At 33.6% G+C, this 16,022-nt stretch overlaps 2 protein-coding genes across 2 annotated transcripts; one reads left to right on the top strand and one right to left on the bottom strand.

The window, feature by feature from the left end:
• The first annotated feature begins 3,996 nt into the window (after window positions 1-3,996).
• On the top strand, window positions 3,997-12,604 carry LOC102586136 (uncharacterized). The gene is made up of 3 exons (XM_006345529.2): window positions 3,997-4,272; window positions 11,169-11,223; window positions 11,968-12,604. Exons 1-3 carry the CDS (start codon window positions 4,114-4,116, stop codon window positions 12,321-12,323), a joined length of 570 nt encoding a protein of 189 aa, XP_006345591.1. The 5' UTR covers window positions 3,997-4,113; the 3' UTR covers window positions 12,324-12,604.
• A 348-nt stretch (window positions 12,605-12,952) lies between these two features.
• On the bottom strand, window positions 12,953-15,433 carry LOC102600566 (LIM domain-containing protein PLIM2c). Its single transcript, XM_015307889.1, has 5 exons — window positions 15,299-15,433; window positions 14,590-14,692; window positions 14,345-14,370; window positions 13,837-13,926; window positions 12,953-13,282 (listed from the first exon to the last, which is right to left on the bottom strand). Exons 1-5 carry the CDS (start codon window positions 15,431-15,433, stop codon window positions 12,953-12,955), a joined length of 684 nt encoding a protein of 227 aa, XP_015163375.1.
• Between the last annotated feature and the right edge of the window lie 589 nt (window positions 15,434-16,022).

Genomic DNA, 16,022 nt, shown 5'->3' on the forward strand with positions numbered 1-16,022 from the left:
TTCCAGAACCGAAATAAAAAGGGGGGGGGGGGGGGGGGGGGGGGGGGGGGGGGGACAGTAGACATACACAAACTCGACATAGTTTAAACAACAACAACAAAATGTAATCTATTACTAAACTGCAGAATTTTAGATGCATAAGTCTAAACACGTAAATAAAAATGAAAGATTAAATACATAATAAAGATTAAATAAAAAAAAATACCTTTTGCAAAGCAACCCATCCTAGCCTAAGAACTGTAACAGGTAAAACCCTTATCTCTGACATACCAATCCTCGAAAAATAGTTCTCGAACGAATAATCGAAAAGATTCTTAGATTGAATATCATGATATCTTGTAATACTGATGTAGCAACATAAATATGTGGTGCCTGAATTAGACCCGTCTCCTTATCCTGTTATGCCTCATCCTCAACATCCATCTATGGCTCGGGAGACACTGTCCTAGCATAATCCTCATAAAGTGCAACAACTCTTGCTTTACTTCTACCTCGATCTTGTACGGGGGACCTTGCTACGGATACAAGTGCCTCATATCCGACCACAGCTGCACGAGTCACCACTATTTGTGAAAAAATGAGAAATAAAATTTAGGAACTCAAGGAATAACCAATTATGTACGATAAGGAATCAAAGAATATATTTTTTCTAAAATGACATGTAGCCTTTCGAAGATAGATACAAATGTTATCACATCAATACACAAGACTCTATTAGATACTTCTTCTTATATTGTGATATTGGTGAACCTAGATTTTTCTGATACCAAATTGTCACGATCCATAATTTAAATGTCATGATGGCAACTATTCTAAATCCAGTAGGTAAGGCAACCCCTCACCCCAACAAAATCAGAATGATATGTGGTGGTAATTAAATAATGCGAAATTTAAAGTCTCAACCCCAATTTTCATATATTGAAAGGAGTGCGAAAATTAACAAAATATACCCAAAATCTAGTGTTACCACTAAGAGCATCTAACTGAATAAAATTTTCTCAAAAATTAAAACTTTGTTTGAAATAGCAAGGACGTGAAAGTAAAGACATGGAGTTTAACATTGTTTTGAACATCAAGTAGCTCACCAAAGATCTCAAAGAAGTATCACCTAATATAGAATATTAACTAGGCCGACTAGTGCTAGGATATTGTATAAAAAAGATACCAGTAGATTAGTATGAGTACGATAACACATGTACTCAACATACATCATATACTGATCGAGCTATATTAGAGAATTATATCATATAAATCATGAAATGTACCTAAATCAGATGATAAGTTCAATTCTCACACCAGGAAAATGAGAACTAGATATTTAACAAGAAACATTCCATATGTAAATATCAACAACAAAGTTGGTGTAAAATAATCAAAATGATTCAATGCAATGCAGTAACCTATGTTTATACCGATATATCCCTGCTACCACCAATGACATGTCATAAGCTAGAACCTATGAAAAACTCACGAGGTCCATATACGATGCAATACAATGATGATCAATGGTTCTTCTAGTACACATGCATCTACTACCACCAATGGGTTGCCAGTAGTTAGGACTCATGAGGTTCATATATCTACCTAGAATATTTTTCCTCGGACATGCGAATTAGAATCTTACCTCGATAGTAGTGAAAGTGAACAATGACTGCAAATTGGAAAATAAGTACTTGGGCCATTCAGTTGGCATTATTTTTCCACATAATGGGCATTTGTGTCCTTGCCCCTAAAAGAATATTTTGAATCAAGTGGCTAACCCAACTCGATCTATAGCCATCTTTCTTAATGGGTTTCTATTAATTTCTTTTTCGGAAATCGGTTCTCATCTTGGCCCTTTAAAAGCATCTTGGTTTAGTTCGTGCATCAATGAGCTATTCTTTAATAGATCAAGTTTGGCCCACCCAATTAATATGTATAATATAATTATCTTCTGATTGAGACAGATCTAAGAGGATGTAAAGTGTTATTATGCAATGAACACATAAAATAACTTGCAATTAGGAAATTTTGTAGCATAACCTTATCGAATATTAGAACATAATGATGAGTTTAGACTATGGATTAATTCCATGTTTTAGTGTTAATACCTCTCTTTTGACATTATAATTAAGTTATTTTTTTTCCTATTTAATTTCTACTTATATATTTTAATTTAATAAAGACTAAATTGTGGATTTTCTTAATTTAAGTATCTCAAATACCAACATTATTTTTTTTTAATTATCTAGTAAAAAATTTGATAAAATTAACAATCAAAAGCGATAACTATTTATAGGATCACATAAAAATTGTTTAATTGTCAGTTTCAATTTATGTCAAAGTGTTTGATTGAGAATGAAAGGATTTTTTTTGAAGTTTGTGGCCCAAAATAAGTTGTCGTTTGACGATATATTCCTAAATATTTTTGAAAAATCAATTTTGAATGAAGTTTTGTGGAGTATCAATAGTGTTTGACCTTAGTTTTTAGAAAACATATTTTACTTTTTAATTTTAAAAAAATGACAGTGTTCTAAAAACTATTAAAATACCATAAATTTGACACAAAATTATTGTTTTTATAGTGAACTAGATAACACTTGATTCAAAAATCATAACACAATTTGTTAATAAAATTACTAATAATACAATTACCAGCTATTACAATTAGTTACGAAGATCCATCAATACAAACAAATAATAATAACAATGTTAGGAACTGACAATTGTTAAATATAATCTTTCCATATTATACGATCAATCTCTTTTAATAAGAATGTATTTAATGATGATTTAACTTGATAGAATTATAGTTAGAGTCATAGTTGATGATTTTGTTAAAATTTCTTTTTAAATAAAATATAAAAAATTGAGATATCTTTAAAATTTTAAAAATCCCCAAACTAGATTTTGGCCCCAACCCAGTTTTTCTTTTCTAGATTTTGGGATCTTGAAATTTTTTTGGCCAACTTTTTTTTTTATGGTCATACTTGACAAATTAAATGGCCAAATAATTTTTTTCCAAAATTTCTCCACAAAACTACTTGCAGTATCTATGGGCAAACATATCCTTAAACATATTTTCACAACTAAAAATTATTTCATTAAGAGTATATTAAGTTTAAGGTTAAATTATTATCGAATATAGAAAGATATTAAAATTTTCTTAGAACTGATAAAAAACGACATATTACATAGACAAATTTTAACTATGCCTTAATCGACAACTAAATAATCCAATTTTGTAATGCAGATTTAGATAAACTTCAATTTAGAGAAGGCATGTTTAAAAACCTCAACTCGTCTCTATTATGCCAGTTGAACACTTTAACTTACAAGATAGTTATCTAGATACCTCCGAAATTTATATATCACATCAATAATGAATGATTAGAAATAAAGTAAGAACAAGTTAAAATGTCTAGATGCGCATTTCTGAAATGAAAGTGTTAATTATCAATTAACATAAAATAAAGATGTCTCCTCTATATAAAGAGAAGTTTGGGAGCTTAGTGATTAGGGGTGGTTATAGATATCGAAGTAATTTTGATTTTTTGATTTCAATTTTTCAGTTTCACGATTCAGTGTCGATGTTTTTTTTTCTTTTCAAAGTTTGGTTCTCCGATGTACGGATCTCGAAACTTCGGTACACCAAAGAACTAAGCTTTTACTATATTTTTTAATAAATAAAAATAATATAATTACAATTCAAATAGTTAACTTTGAATATTAATTTTCAAGAAGAACGTTAAAGTATTTTTGCTGATGTACGTCATGTAAATGAACTCGTCTTCGTCCTTATTTTCAAAGAGCAGTAGTTGGAGGCACACTATTCTTTATAAAGACAAATATAACCTTTTAGACCCAATAAATATTTTATAGTGAAACACATTATCACTCAACACAGCTTTAAATTTTTTAATATCTTATAATTACTTTGATTTTAACTTCATTTTATTTTTCATTTGCATTGAAGAAATATTTTAAAAATACAAACTAATAAAACTGAGCAAAAGAACCCATAGCCGGTCCCAACATTTGCTCAAGACAAAAAGACCAACACTACCCAGCGCCAAGATTCACTGTATTTGGGATTCTTCCATCAGTAGAGAGTAGAGGAAGAAAAGCAAATCCATGGAAGCCCCTAAAACTGCGCCACCCCAAAGCCAAAATCTTCCTCCTTCTCAGCCACCCATGAACAGAAAGAGGCCACTTGACATCTCCAAGTCACAAAATTCCCCTTACAACAAGATGAGATTCATTGTTAAAGATCTTCGACCCCATGTTATCGAGGTACACTAGTAAAAAAAATTCTGTATAAATTGACTTGCTTTTGACTCTTCTTGTTATTATTGCTTGTGGGTGTCCTTCAATTTGTGGGTTTTCGTATTAAATTTCTCTGAGAATTGAAAATCTCTGAAAAAACTTGACTTTGTTTTGACTGTTCTTGTTATTATTGCTTGTGGGTGCCCTTTAATTTGTGTTTTTTCCAATTAAATTTCTCTGAATAAACTTTACTTTGTTTTGACTGCTCTTGTTATTTTTTGCTTGTGTGTGTTGCTCTTGAGAATTGAAAATCTCTAAATAAACTCGACTTTGTTTGGACTTCCTCTTGTTATTTTTTTTGCTTGTGTGTGTTGCTCCTGCTTATTAGATTCCTCTGGATATATAATTTTGTATTTTTGCTGGATTTCATTTATAATGATCCACATTTTCTGTTCAATGCTGGAGTACAATTTTCGATTTTGATTTCTTTTCTTCATTTTAAAGAGGTTTTCGAGCTTCTTCGAGGGTAAAGATTTGACCTTTATCATACTAGGGGTTTTGGGTTTTCTTAGCATTTATAGTGCAAATTATCCATGGATTCACTAGATGTTGAAAGAAACTATTGTAGCAGCTTTATTAGGTTTGGTTTATGCATTACTAGTATTAGATGTACTCTGTATACAAGTTGGAAACTTGGGTTGGGAATAGGGTTCTTGCAGTGGCGGAGCTAGGAATTTTACAAGGGTGTGCAGTATTTAAAGAAACGACTAACAAAAATTTTCAGGGTATGTTCATATTTATCTTGCTCAACCCAACTACTTTACCATGAATAATGTCAATATTTTATTTTCCACCAGATACATATCGTCAATTCAGTCTGGATCACCTTTAGTTATAAGAGATGCACAGTGAATTATATAAATTGAGATAATGATTTTCTAATGGATGGATCGAGATTTTTACTAAATCCATCCAAATATTCATTAAAAATTAACATTTATTTATCGGTTTTTACTTAAATTTAAAGTTGTTTATAATCCATTGATTTTGCTGCTTCTTAATAGTGGATGTATGTTAAATTTCTTGTGTTTTGCTAGAAAATATGTGAAAATTTTAGTCAAAAGTTTAAATCTTAGTTAGTTCTCTCAATTTACCTATATGACATTAGGGAGGAAATTAACCCCTTATTAACTTTTTTTTATTTCGAAACTCCTAATCTACTCATGAGGGAATGGAAAATACAATGGTACATGTGTAATTGCATATAACATTTTCTTCTAATTCTTTTGATAGAAAATTGCTTGAAATGTTATTTTATATTCCCTACAAATAAATACCCAAATGAAAGTTTCAATTAAATCGGAGATGTGCTCTGATGGTAAACACCCTCCACCTCCAACTTAAATATTGTGAGTTCGAATCACCAAGGAAGTAAAAGATGGAAGTTCCTATTGAGGTTTTAAAAAATAAATTAATAAGTAGTACTTCCTTCTTCCACTTTTGCTTGTCCAATTTATAATCAAGAGATAATTTATAATTATGTAACTTCTAATTTATTCTTATTATTGACTTTAGTCATTTTTGAAAGGAATTCATTATATATAAAAAGTGATATAGTAAAATTATCATTTTATTTGTTATTTTTTAGAGAGTGTGTCAAATCAATAATTGACAAATAAAAATGGATGAAGGGAAGTATGGCTTCTTTGAACCATAGGCACCTTGATTTCTGTCTCCAAGATGTTTCTTCAGCCTTAGCTAACTGTTGGATCTCCATTTTTAATTGCAATAATTTTTCTTTTATGCATGAGTCTATACCCTCCCTCGGTGGCCTCTTCAAGAACTAAATCTCTTTTAAAGCTTTGTTAGTCCTGGTAGAAACTTTCCTGAAAACCTCCCTGCTTCATGTAATCAAATCCCTCTTCAAAGATTTCATCTTTTGAGAGTGCATGAAATCCGTAGAACTATTAACCATGTAGCTCTGCCACCATTGTTTTATCAAGTTAGTAAATCCTTCCTTCTGGAGCCACATATTTTCAAATTTAAAATAAGAAGGTTCGTTTTACCAGTCAGCAATCTCTAAAGAGATGGGTTTATAATCCAAAATAACCTTGGGGAGAGACAATTGAACATCATTCCACTCCAAAGAAATCAAGAATCTATCATTAGGGGGGAGATCGACTCTCATCAAGTCAGTACTGGATGGCCTCCCAACATACATGATGAGCCTTTTCCCTATACCAAAGAGCATTGAGAAAAAATTTAACAAGGTGAGGAGGTCCTTTCTATGGCAAGGAAACAAGGAGAAGAGAGGTTACAATCTGGTGAAATGGGATGTTTTGACCCTCAACATCAGCAAGGGGGCTTAGTTTGAAGAACCTCAGTAAACATAACACTTCTCTTTTGCAAAAATGGCTTTGGAGGTTCTGCTCAAAAGAGGGAGCCATCTGGAGAAGATTTATAGCAGGGAAATATGGTTTACTTACTCAATGGACAACTGAGGAAGTTGTGGGCACCATTGGGTGTAGTGTCTGGAAAACCATAAGAAGACTGTGGCCCAGTTCAACAATAACATCTCAATCACTATGGGTAATGGTTTAAAAACTGACTTTTGGAATGAGGTGTGGATTGGAGAAGATAGTCTTAGAAACTCTTTGCCACACCTATATACCTTAAGTCTTTAAAGGAATGCCAAGGTAGCCCAAGTTTGGAGCCATCAGGGTTGGGATCTCTTATTTAGATGAGCATTTAATGACTGGGAAATTTGAGAAGTTGCCAATTTATTGGAAGTTCTTAACTCACATCCAGCTCTATCTGTGAGACATTGACAAACCTAGATGGAAACTACACAACACGGGGGTGTTCACAGTGAAATCATGTTATTGGAATCTTAACACACTACAGACAGAGCTAGACAGATGGCCTTGGAAGCTAGTTTGGAAGACCAAATGCCCTCCAAAGGTGGCTTGTTTTACTTGGTTGGTATGTAGAAAGGCATGCCTAACTCATGAGGCTTTACAGAAAATGGGATGGCAGATTTACTCAAGATGTGTCATGTGTGAGCAGGAAGAAGAAATCAATGATCATCTATTCCTTCACTGTAAGGCATCTTTGAGCCTATGGAACATGTTTTTTTGTTTGTTAGAAGTTAAGTGGGTGATGCCTAACACGACAATGGAACTCCTAAGCAGTTGGAAAGGTATTGGCAACAGAGGAAGAAAAGAATTCTGGTGGAGAACTATCCCATCATGCATATGGTGGACTCTTTGGAAAGAAAGGAACTCACGGTGCTTTGTTGGACAAAAAACTAACTTACAGAAAATTAGAATGACTTGTATAAGCCTTTTGTTTTTTCGGTGTAAACAAAATCTGATAGGGGAGATAATAGAATTAGTTGATTTTATAGGAAACTTGTAAAGAATACCCTATGTGGGATGTAAGTTTCCGATTCGTCAGTTTTTGGGTGATGAATCTTTTGGTGTGAATACAAGATTACCCTTTTCTCAAAAAAGAAAAGAAATCAAGAATCTATCAATTCTAGAGGCTTGTAGTGAGTTTTTCCTCTGGTCTAGGTAGAGAAGCCCCCTTGCAATGATAAATCATCTAAGCCCATGTCTTGAATGAATTCAGAGAGGCATTTCATGGCCCTAGATCTTCTCTTGTCAATTGAGTCTTTCACTTTCAAATCAACTGACATTAAAATCTCTTCCGATGACCCAACTTTCATTCCAAAGCCCCCCTTACACTGGCAAATTCATTCCAGAAATCATCTCTTTCCCAGTTAGTGTGTGGCCCATAGACACAAGTAAAGCAGAATCTGAAATCAGTTTGAACACCTTCCATCATAGCCGACATAGTGTGTTGCCCCTGATGTGCATCAATACAACTCCATTGTCTTTTATCCCATAATATAATCCCCCCCCCCTATTGCCACTGGCTTTCAGTTCAACCCATTCAACCAATCTTGAACCCCATAACTGTCTAGCTATTTCCACAGAACATCCTTCGATCTTAGTTTCCTGCAAACATAGAATGTGAGGCTTCCACTTATGGATAAGAGAATTGATGGTGGTCCTCTTGCTCAAATCATTGAGCCCCCTTACATTCCATCTAGTGATCTTCGCTTTCATTCAGAGAAGGCTTTGAGTTGTCCGTCACTGCTGGATCCTTCACTTCTGTCATATGTAATAGTGCAAACCAAATTTCTTTGCCTCTGTTTCTCCCTTTTTTCGATTTCTTAGCCTCGCTACTTCTCCCCTTTTGCTGTTGCTTTTAAGATTGCCTTTTCTGCTCCATACGCAGAATCATATCGAGGATTTCATGTTCGAAACCTGAAGAATTCACCCCAAAAGCCTTACATGCTTTAGACTAGGCAATTTTAGTCCAACACGATGTCTTAATTACGGCTGGAGTATGAATTGCCTGGTGTATATCGTGATTATAACAATCCCAGGTTAAACGCAAAGTATCACTGCCAAATGAAGGGGAAAAATCAGAACCCTGAAATTGGGAAAGTAAGATTGTAGGTACTAAGAAGGGAGAGTTAAAAGTGACAGGAATTGCATGTACTCTGCTTCATCATCTGCATCGTCGCTATCCACCATAGAACCATTGTGATCCGTTTTGATAAGAGGTACGCAAGTCGCCGTTGATGGATCCGTAGAAAAAGTTCCAGCTGGGCCCTTCATTTTTGTGGATAAAGTGGAGGTTTACTGATAGAGATATTGGTCCGGCCCTTTTGAATACCACTCATGTAATTGTGGCCTTGTCTTAATAAAATGAGCTTTATACCTTTTCTTTCTTCTGGAATAATATAAGTGGTCAACTCTAGGCTGAAGTGGACCGGTAAGTCTAAACTAAAGTCTATAGCTATCTATGCCTCGTAAAATGTGACCAGGAGCATTTTTATCTGATGAAACTTAAGTTCCATCCTATCTCAACTATTGCTAAGAAGAAAATTCTTTCACCAAGAATTCTAGTACAGTTCCACCCATATACATCGTCAACCATGAAAGTCGTACTACAGTCATCCTAACCCAGCAACAAAATTTTCCTCCCTAAGAAAAGCTCACTAGAGACGCACCAACAAAACTCTCATGGACTCTTTCAGAGCAAAGACCGAGAAATCACCTTCAAACTCCGGACTCCTCTTTTCTGTTACTCTGGAAGCTTGGAAATAGTTTTCTTTAGTTGTTCTGCAGAATAGAGATTCATAGACAAGGAAGCTATTGTTGATTGTTCTTTCAATGAGACTGGAAAAGTTGACATAATTTGAGCAAATGTGAGATGGCAAGATGTGAGGAAATGAAGACAAAGATGGAGAGATCTGAAAAGAAGGAAACAAGTGGAGGAGAAAGAGTAAGAGAAGAAATGATTAAGTTCAAACTAATGTAATTAATATAATGTCCATTTGTAAGATGACACCTGTATAATTTAGTTTTTAACATGGGTTAGCGTTTCACACTCTTTTAGATTCTCTGCCATGCTACCTCTCAGGGTGTAATTGTCTCGACCCAAAATCTCTTAGGCTAAGTAATTGATACCTAATTACCCCAAATTGAGTATACCTATTATCTAATATCAGTTTCCTTCTAAAAATAAAATAAAATTATCTAATCAGTTTAAGCAGGAAAAATAATAACTGAAGGAACTTAAAGCAGAGGAATAATTTAAGTCTAAAAATAACTTTGTGAAGCATAAGCGTCTACAACCCCAAACGATACTAAGTCTGAACTAATACATACAACACTATCATGGTAACATCTATAGAGTAATCATGGGACATGCCCACATCATAATAACTTTCTAGAATAATTGTAAAAACATAAGCAAAGACACCTTAGAGAGTATATGGTTGGTTCACCACTGTGATTGGGTCAACCTTGTTGTCGTCTAGGCGGCCTTCCTGATTTAGTGGATATATATGCATTTAAGTAGAAAGCTTAAACCCAATGGGGAAGTCCAAGGAAAAGTGGAAGCCAAGAAGGCTGCTTATAAATCCAGTTGGTTTTTTGTCAGCCAGGTCCAAGCTTAAACCTGAACTTGATTTGCTAGTTGGTTTTTTGTTAGTGGAAACAGTTGACTGGCCAGATATTCTGGTCTATAAATCCAGTCAAAACCATTTCTCTGAAAATGGTTTCTTTTTGATATCTTGTCAAACTTAACTCTGACCCTCTTAAGTAAATAACTCTATCATTGATGACTGGCAGAGAGAATAACTATCTGTACCCAGGACTAAGAGGGTGTTTGGATTGACTTTTTAAAAGTAGCTTATAAGCTAAAAGCCATAAGTTGGTCATATCCAACTTTTGGCTTTTAGCTTATTTTTGTACTTTTTAGTCTAAAAGTAAGTGCTTAAAAGCACTTTTTGTCTTTCCCGAACACCTCCAATAATAAAAGAGAGTTTAAAAGTCATAATTCTACCTCATAGCCAATGCATGTGTGACAAATGCACCGAGGATAATGGTTTCAAATTGCGAATTTGATGCGCTATATTTAACCAGAATAAGGGGATTGTTATGTGTAAAAATGAATATGATGTCAAAGTTTAATTTGTTATGTATTTATTTTCTCATATCCTTCTCAAGGTAGGGGTAAGGTCTGCGTACACACTAACACTACCCTCCCAAGACCCCACATGTGGGATTATACTGGGTTTGTTGTTGTATTTATTTTCTCATATATTATTTTTGTTAATGTTTTGAAGTTGTCAAGATTCATTTTAAAAATACGAGACCTCATGCAATGTAAATGATAATCAAACATCTGAGGGGTCTTATCCATTAGCACCAAATGACACTGGGAAGAATGTTGTATGGGGCAATCCGTGGCCAAAATCTGTGTGTTCTCTTTTCCTTCATGAATGCTACTTTCTTATAAGAATTGGATGTTATAGGGTCTTACTTTTATTTGTCATCTTGAAGGTTCTCCGTACTCCTGACTTCCGCAATTGCAAGGCTGCTACTGAAATTCGTCAGCGTAAGTTTCCTATCAGATTTATTCTTTACAATCTCTTCATTTCAAAAGTTGTCATGAAATAAATACATCACCAAGCTATTAGCAATCATAAGCCACACTAGTCATGAGATTATTGACATGCTAGCACGTTCTCGTGTCCCTGTTTTGCTGATACCAATATGATGCATCATGTGAAAGTTCTGAAGTTGGTAAGAAATGCACGGCTGTTTGTGGCATTCTCTTCTAGGTTACAATCGGGTTGGAAAAAAAATAGTTTTAGTATGACCTAGTTGGTTGCAGGTGGTTAAACATCTACCTTACAAGCCATTTCTTTCTCTGGAGCTTATGCCTTGTACAATAATTTACGTAGCAGCAGCTTTCAGCTATTCATATAGGAAATGCTTGGATTTTTAGGTTTGCAAAATAAACTGATCCGGTAATCTATGTAAGAACTTGTATTAGTGTGATCCACTTTCGCTGGCACGTGGATGTATCATACTTGAACAATGTTTAAATTTCATTAGCATGATCGGCACAATAACATACTCAGTGTACTACTTTGCATGGTCAGGATTTCTCGCGTAGTTAAGTTATTTTTAGCTATAGCAATCCAATTGCCCGCGGACATGGTAATCTGTTGTTATTGGAACCATGCATGTTTCCTCTTTTAATTTTTTGTTGTCGAACTATTATCAAGATTTTCAACATGACAATCAGCATGTTATATCAGACATGGATCCTTATTATGTACATGTAAATGTGCAGAGTTGAATCTCCTGATAGATCTTTACAAGGAGGTGATGGAAGAAACAGTAAACCCAGAGGTGGCTAAGGATGCACCCGGAGCCCAGATTTCTTCAGTGGATATCATGGATGAAGAAAAGCCTAGTGAGCAACAGAAAGATATGAAACCTCCTCCCGAAAGTGAGGCCTCTGTGAAGCCTGAAGGCGATTCATCTGAGAAACAGGAAGCTGAAGATGATGGAGTCCAAGGGACGGGTACATATGTCGTTGGAGGTTCAGCATTTGGCTGGAACTTCATAACATACACCAGCGGGAAGGCCATCTATTATGGACGAACCAAAGAGTCCTTCCGATCTTCATATGTTAAATCTGAATGAAGTTCCCAAAGTTCAATTTTACTCTCTATTTTAGGGATTAGAATTGCTTGATGTGTGTACTATTATAGATTCGGATATTTGGTTAGTTCTACGACCTCTTTTCCACCCTCCTCCTCTATCTTGTATGTATCGACTATCGAGTATAACTGCTGCATCGTCTAAAACTCTTGAAATTTCAATCAGGATCCACCTATGTACTTGAGAGACAATCTCTTTATTTGAGCATTACATAACATGTGAAGAAACCTACATCTGATCTATAGCAATCTTTTTGAGGTGTATATTGTTATGAAAGTATCGTGTTGTAAAGGGATTCAACATTTACTATATGTAACCTGCCTTGTCTTTGGCCTTGACTTGTTAACCTCTCAAACATGTTTACAAATCATGACACATAGGAATATTATCTAACAAATCATTGTATAATAAAAAATAGTTAACCTCTCAAACATGTTTACAAACTAGACACCAAGTCTAAAAGGGGGGAAAATGAAGTTTTGTAATCAAAAGTATAACAAGACTTTTGATCACATGAATATACTTGGATTTTAAATGCAAAAACCCTTTTCAAAATTTTCAGAAAACACAAACAATTAATCAATAAAATTAAGTGCATAATTAGGGGTTGATCAAGATTGCTCCTTATCATCATTAGGTTCCTTCTCATCTGCCTTGTCATGATCATTTGCCTTGTTATCATCCTTAGCAGGCTTGTCGTCGTTGTTATTATTATTATTATTATTATTATCATCATCATCAACAGGTGTTACAGCACTCTTCTTGTTAGTAGTAGCCTTGAGGACATGTTGGTAACTTCCTTTCTCCATGAAAAGTTGAGCAAAATGGTGCTTGCAATAAAGGACTCCATCAAGTGCAGCATATGTTGCATGAGTTAAGGCACAACCTCCATGAGCACACTTGAAGCATGATTTGTGAAATGCTTCTCCCTCCAATATTACCTATATATCAATCATTGCAGTGACGAAATCATGATTTTCACTAAGAGTTTTTAGATAATGAAAAGTAAACGCATGAACAAGTCAAGAGGATTCAACTACAACAAATAAACAATGTAATTAATTTTCTGTCGAAGGGGTTCAACTGACCTTACTTGGCTTCGCCCCTGAATCATCATTATATTATGAGAAAAAAAAACATTAATCATGTTGATAAAGTTTAGTTTGGTATAATAAGAGTCATTTTTCAAAAATTAACATGATTAATGTTACCTACATGATATCAATTATAATAGAGGTGGAGTCATGATTTTTACTAAGAGTGTTCAAGATGAAAAGTAAACACATGAACAAGTCAAAGGGGTCCAATATATCAACTGTATATACATAAAAAAATTTTAAGTTAAATCATGAATAAATAGTATAATTCATTTTCTACGGATAACCTTACCTAACTTCGCCCCTGAATCATCATTATATTATGAGAAAAAAAAGATTAGCATGTAGATAAGTTCTGTTTAGTATGATAAAAATCATTTTTCGAAAAAAATTCATACCTTTTCAAGAGGGTAAACAGTTTTGCTGCAAGCAGCACATTTGTCTTGGGTTCCAGAGAACATTGCAGAGACTTTGCTTGGAGCCTTTGCCTACACAAAATATTAAGGCATTTAACCATTTGGAGGATTGAAGTAAATAATACTACTATTTGACTCAATTTATGTAACACATTTTTTTTTTTGAGTTCATTAAAAGAATAATTCACATTTCTATAATTAGAAAGAATTGAACTTTTAAATTCTATTTTTATCTTTAATGAAATGATTTATGATCAAACAAATATCAAGATTTGTTTTAGACTATAACATTTCAATTTTTTTTTAACTTTGTTTCAAGTCAAATGGTGCGACATAAATTAAAACGAATTACTGGAAGTATATCTTATATCTTAGTTCCAAACAGTTTAACATTGATTATATATATCTATATGATCAATTATTTTTCATTATTTGATAAAATTAATATTAAAAAAAAAACAGAGAGATGTGTGTGTGTCCAATAACGTACCAGAGAACTTTCCTTCTCAGACTTGGCTGCATAAATTATAAAAAAAATAAGGTTAAAACTAATAGCAATTGTATAATATAATTAATTAAATAAATTACGTAAGGTTGTGGTGGAATGGTAAGTACTCCCTCATCCTTAATCAGAGATTCATAGATCTCAGATTTGAGTTTAGATAACGCTTTACCCTCAACGTGGGACTTTTTGGTAATAATAAACTAAATATGAGAAAAGGCAAGATGTCTTACAAGAAGTCTGAAAGTTTTTGCTAAAATTTCCAGATTCCTTAAAAAGTTGTTCGAAATGTGTCTTGCAATAGAGGACTCCATCCATAGAGGAGTAGTTGCTCATCTACATGACAAAAACATCACAATGAGCACAGATGCGAAGCTAGGATTTCAACTCTACGAGTTTTGAATTTTATGATGATGATTTTAAGTGATAATAACTTGATTCTAGATTTAATATTTGTACATATTTAATAAATTTATTAACACAAGTTCGGCCAAATCCGCTTGCAGGCTACTAACTCCGTCCCTGAGAATGATATAAGTGACGGTGAGATTTGAACCGAGGACATGATCTGTGTATTATCATACATATGGAAATATTTATGACCACGAAAACACATTTTAATTTATTTAATTATGTTTATTTATCGGAGTAAATTAAAGCTCATGTAAAAACAAAAGCAAATTAAAGGACAAGAAAGCTAGAGATGGAAAAATAAGATCATCTTTTATCAAAGTAGAGCAAAAGAAAAACAGTAGTAGAAGAAAAAGGTAATCATAGTTGTAACTTATTACTCTCTCCGTTTCAATTTATCTGTCTTACTTTCTCTTTCACATGTTGACAACCACATGATTCAAAAATCTTCTTTACATAACTCTATGTACGTAAAGTCAGAATCAGATAAACAGATTAAAACGAAGTTGAGTAATAAAAACATATATATACCACAAGAGTGCCTTTGCAATGGCTACATTTGAAGCATGACTTATGAAAAGTAGCTCCATCAGCAGATAACAAATCAACAAAGTAAACTGTCTTATCACAAGCTTTGCATTTATCCAATGTCCCTGTGAATGCCATTTCCTTTTTATTTTTATTTTTTAATAAAAAAATTCTTGAAACTCAATCTCAATAATAAAAACTTTTTTCTCAATGAGAAATGGCTAAGAAAAAATTTTCAAGGATCCTATTTTTCCTACTTATATCTAACAAAAACCTTCTTGGTCATTGAGAGTAAACAAACAAACAAACAAACTACTCACTAACTTTTTTCTATTGGAAAATAATTAATTGAATTTTACTCTTACACATAAAAACATGACACGTGTTTGGGAGATCCACTTCATAGGAGGTGAAATTGATGGAACTTAATTATTTGAACTCTAAAAAAATGTGGATATAATAATTCTCTTTAATTGGAGTGAAATGAGGCCCTTTTTCAACTCTTCACCATGAGAAATTTGTAGTATTTTTCCTCCTTCTAGTTAGTTAAGTAACTTAATACCATAGCTACAATATCTTTTTCGTCATTTTGCGTACTATTGTGACAATTTACGTCCTAGGTGATATTTTCTGCAAAGGAAAATTTAGTAGTCCAGTAAAATAAAATAAGGTCTTAGTTTCCTATACTATTCAAAATTATTGTTCAATTTCTTATTTTCAACAAACT

This window comes from Solanum tuberosum, unplaced genomic scaffold (genome assembly GCF_000226075.1).
Source record: "Solanum tuberosum cultivar DM 1-3 516 R44 unplaced genomic scaffold, SolTub_3.0 scf00069, whole genome shotgun sequence".
In the NCBI taxonomy this organism is placed as follows: domain Eukaryota; kingdom Viridiplantae; phylum Streptophyta; class Magnoliopsida; order Solanales; family Solanaceae; genus Solanum; species Solanum tuberosum.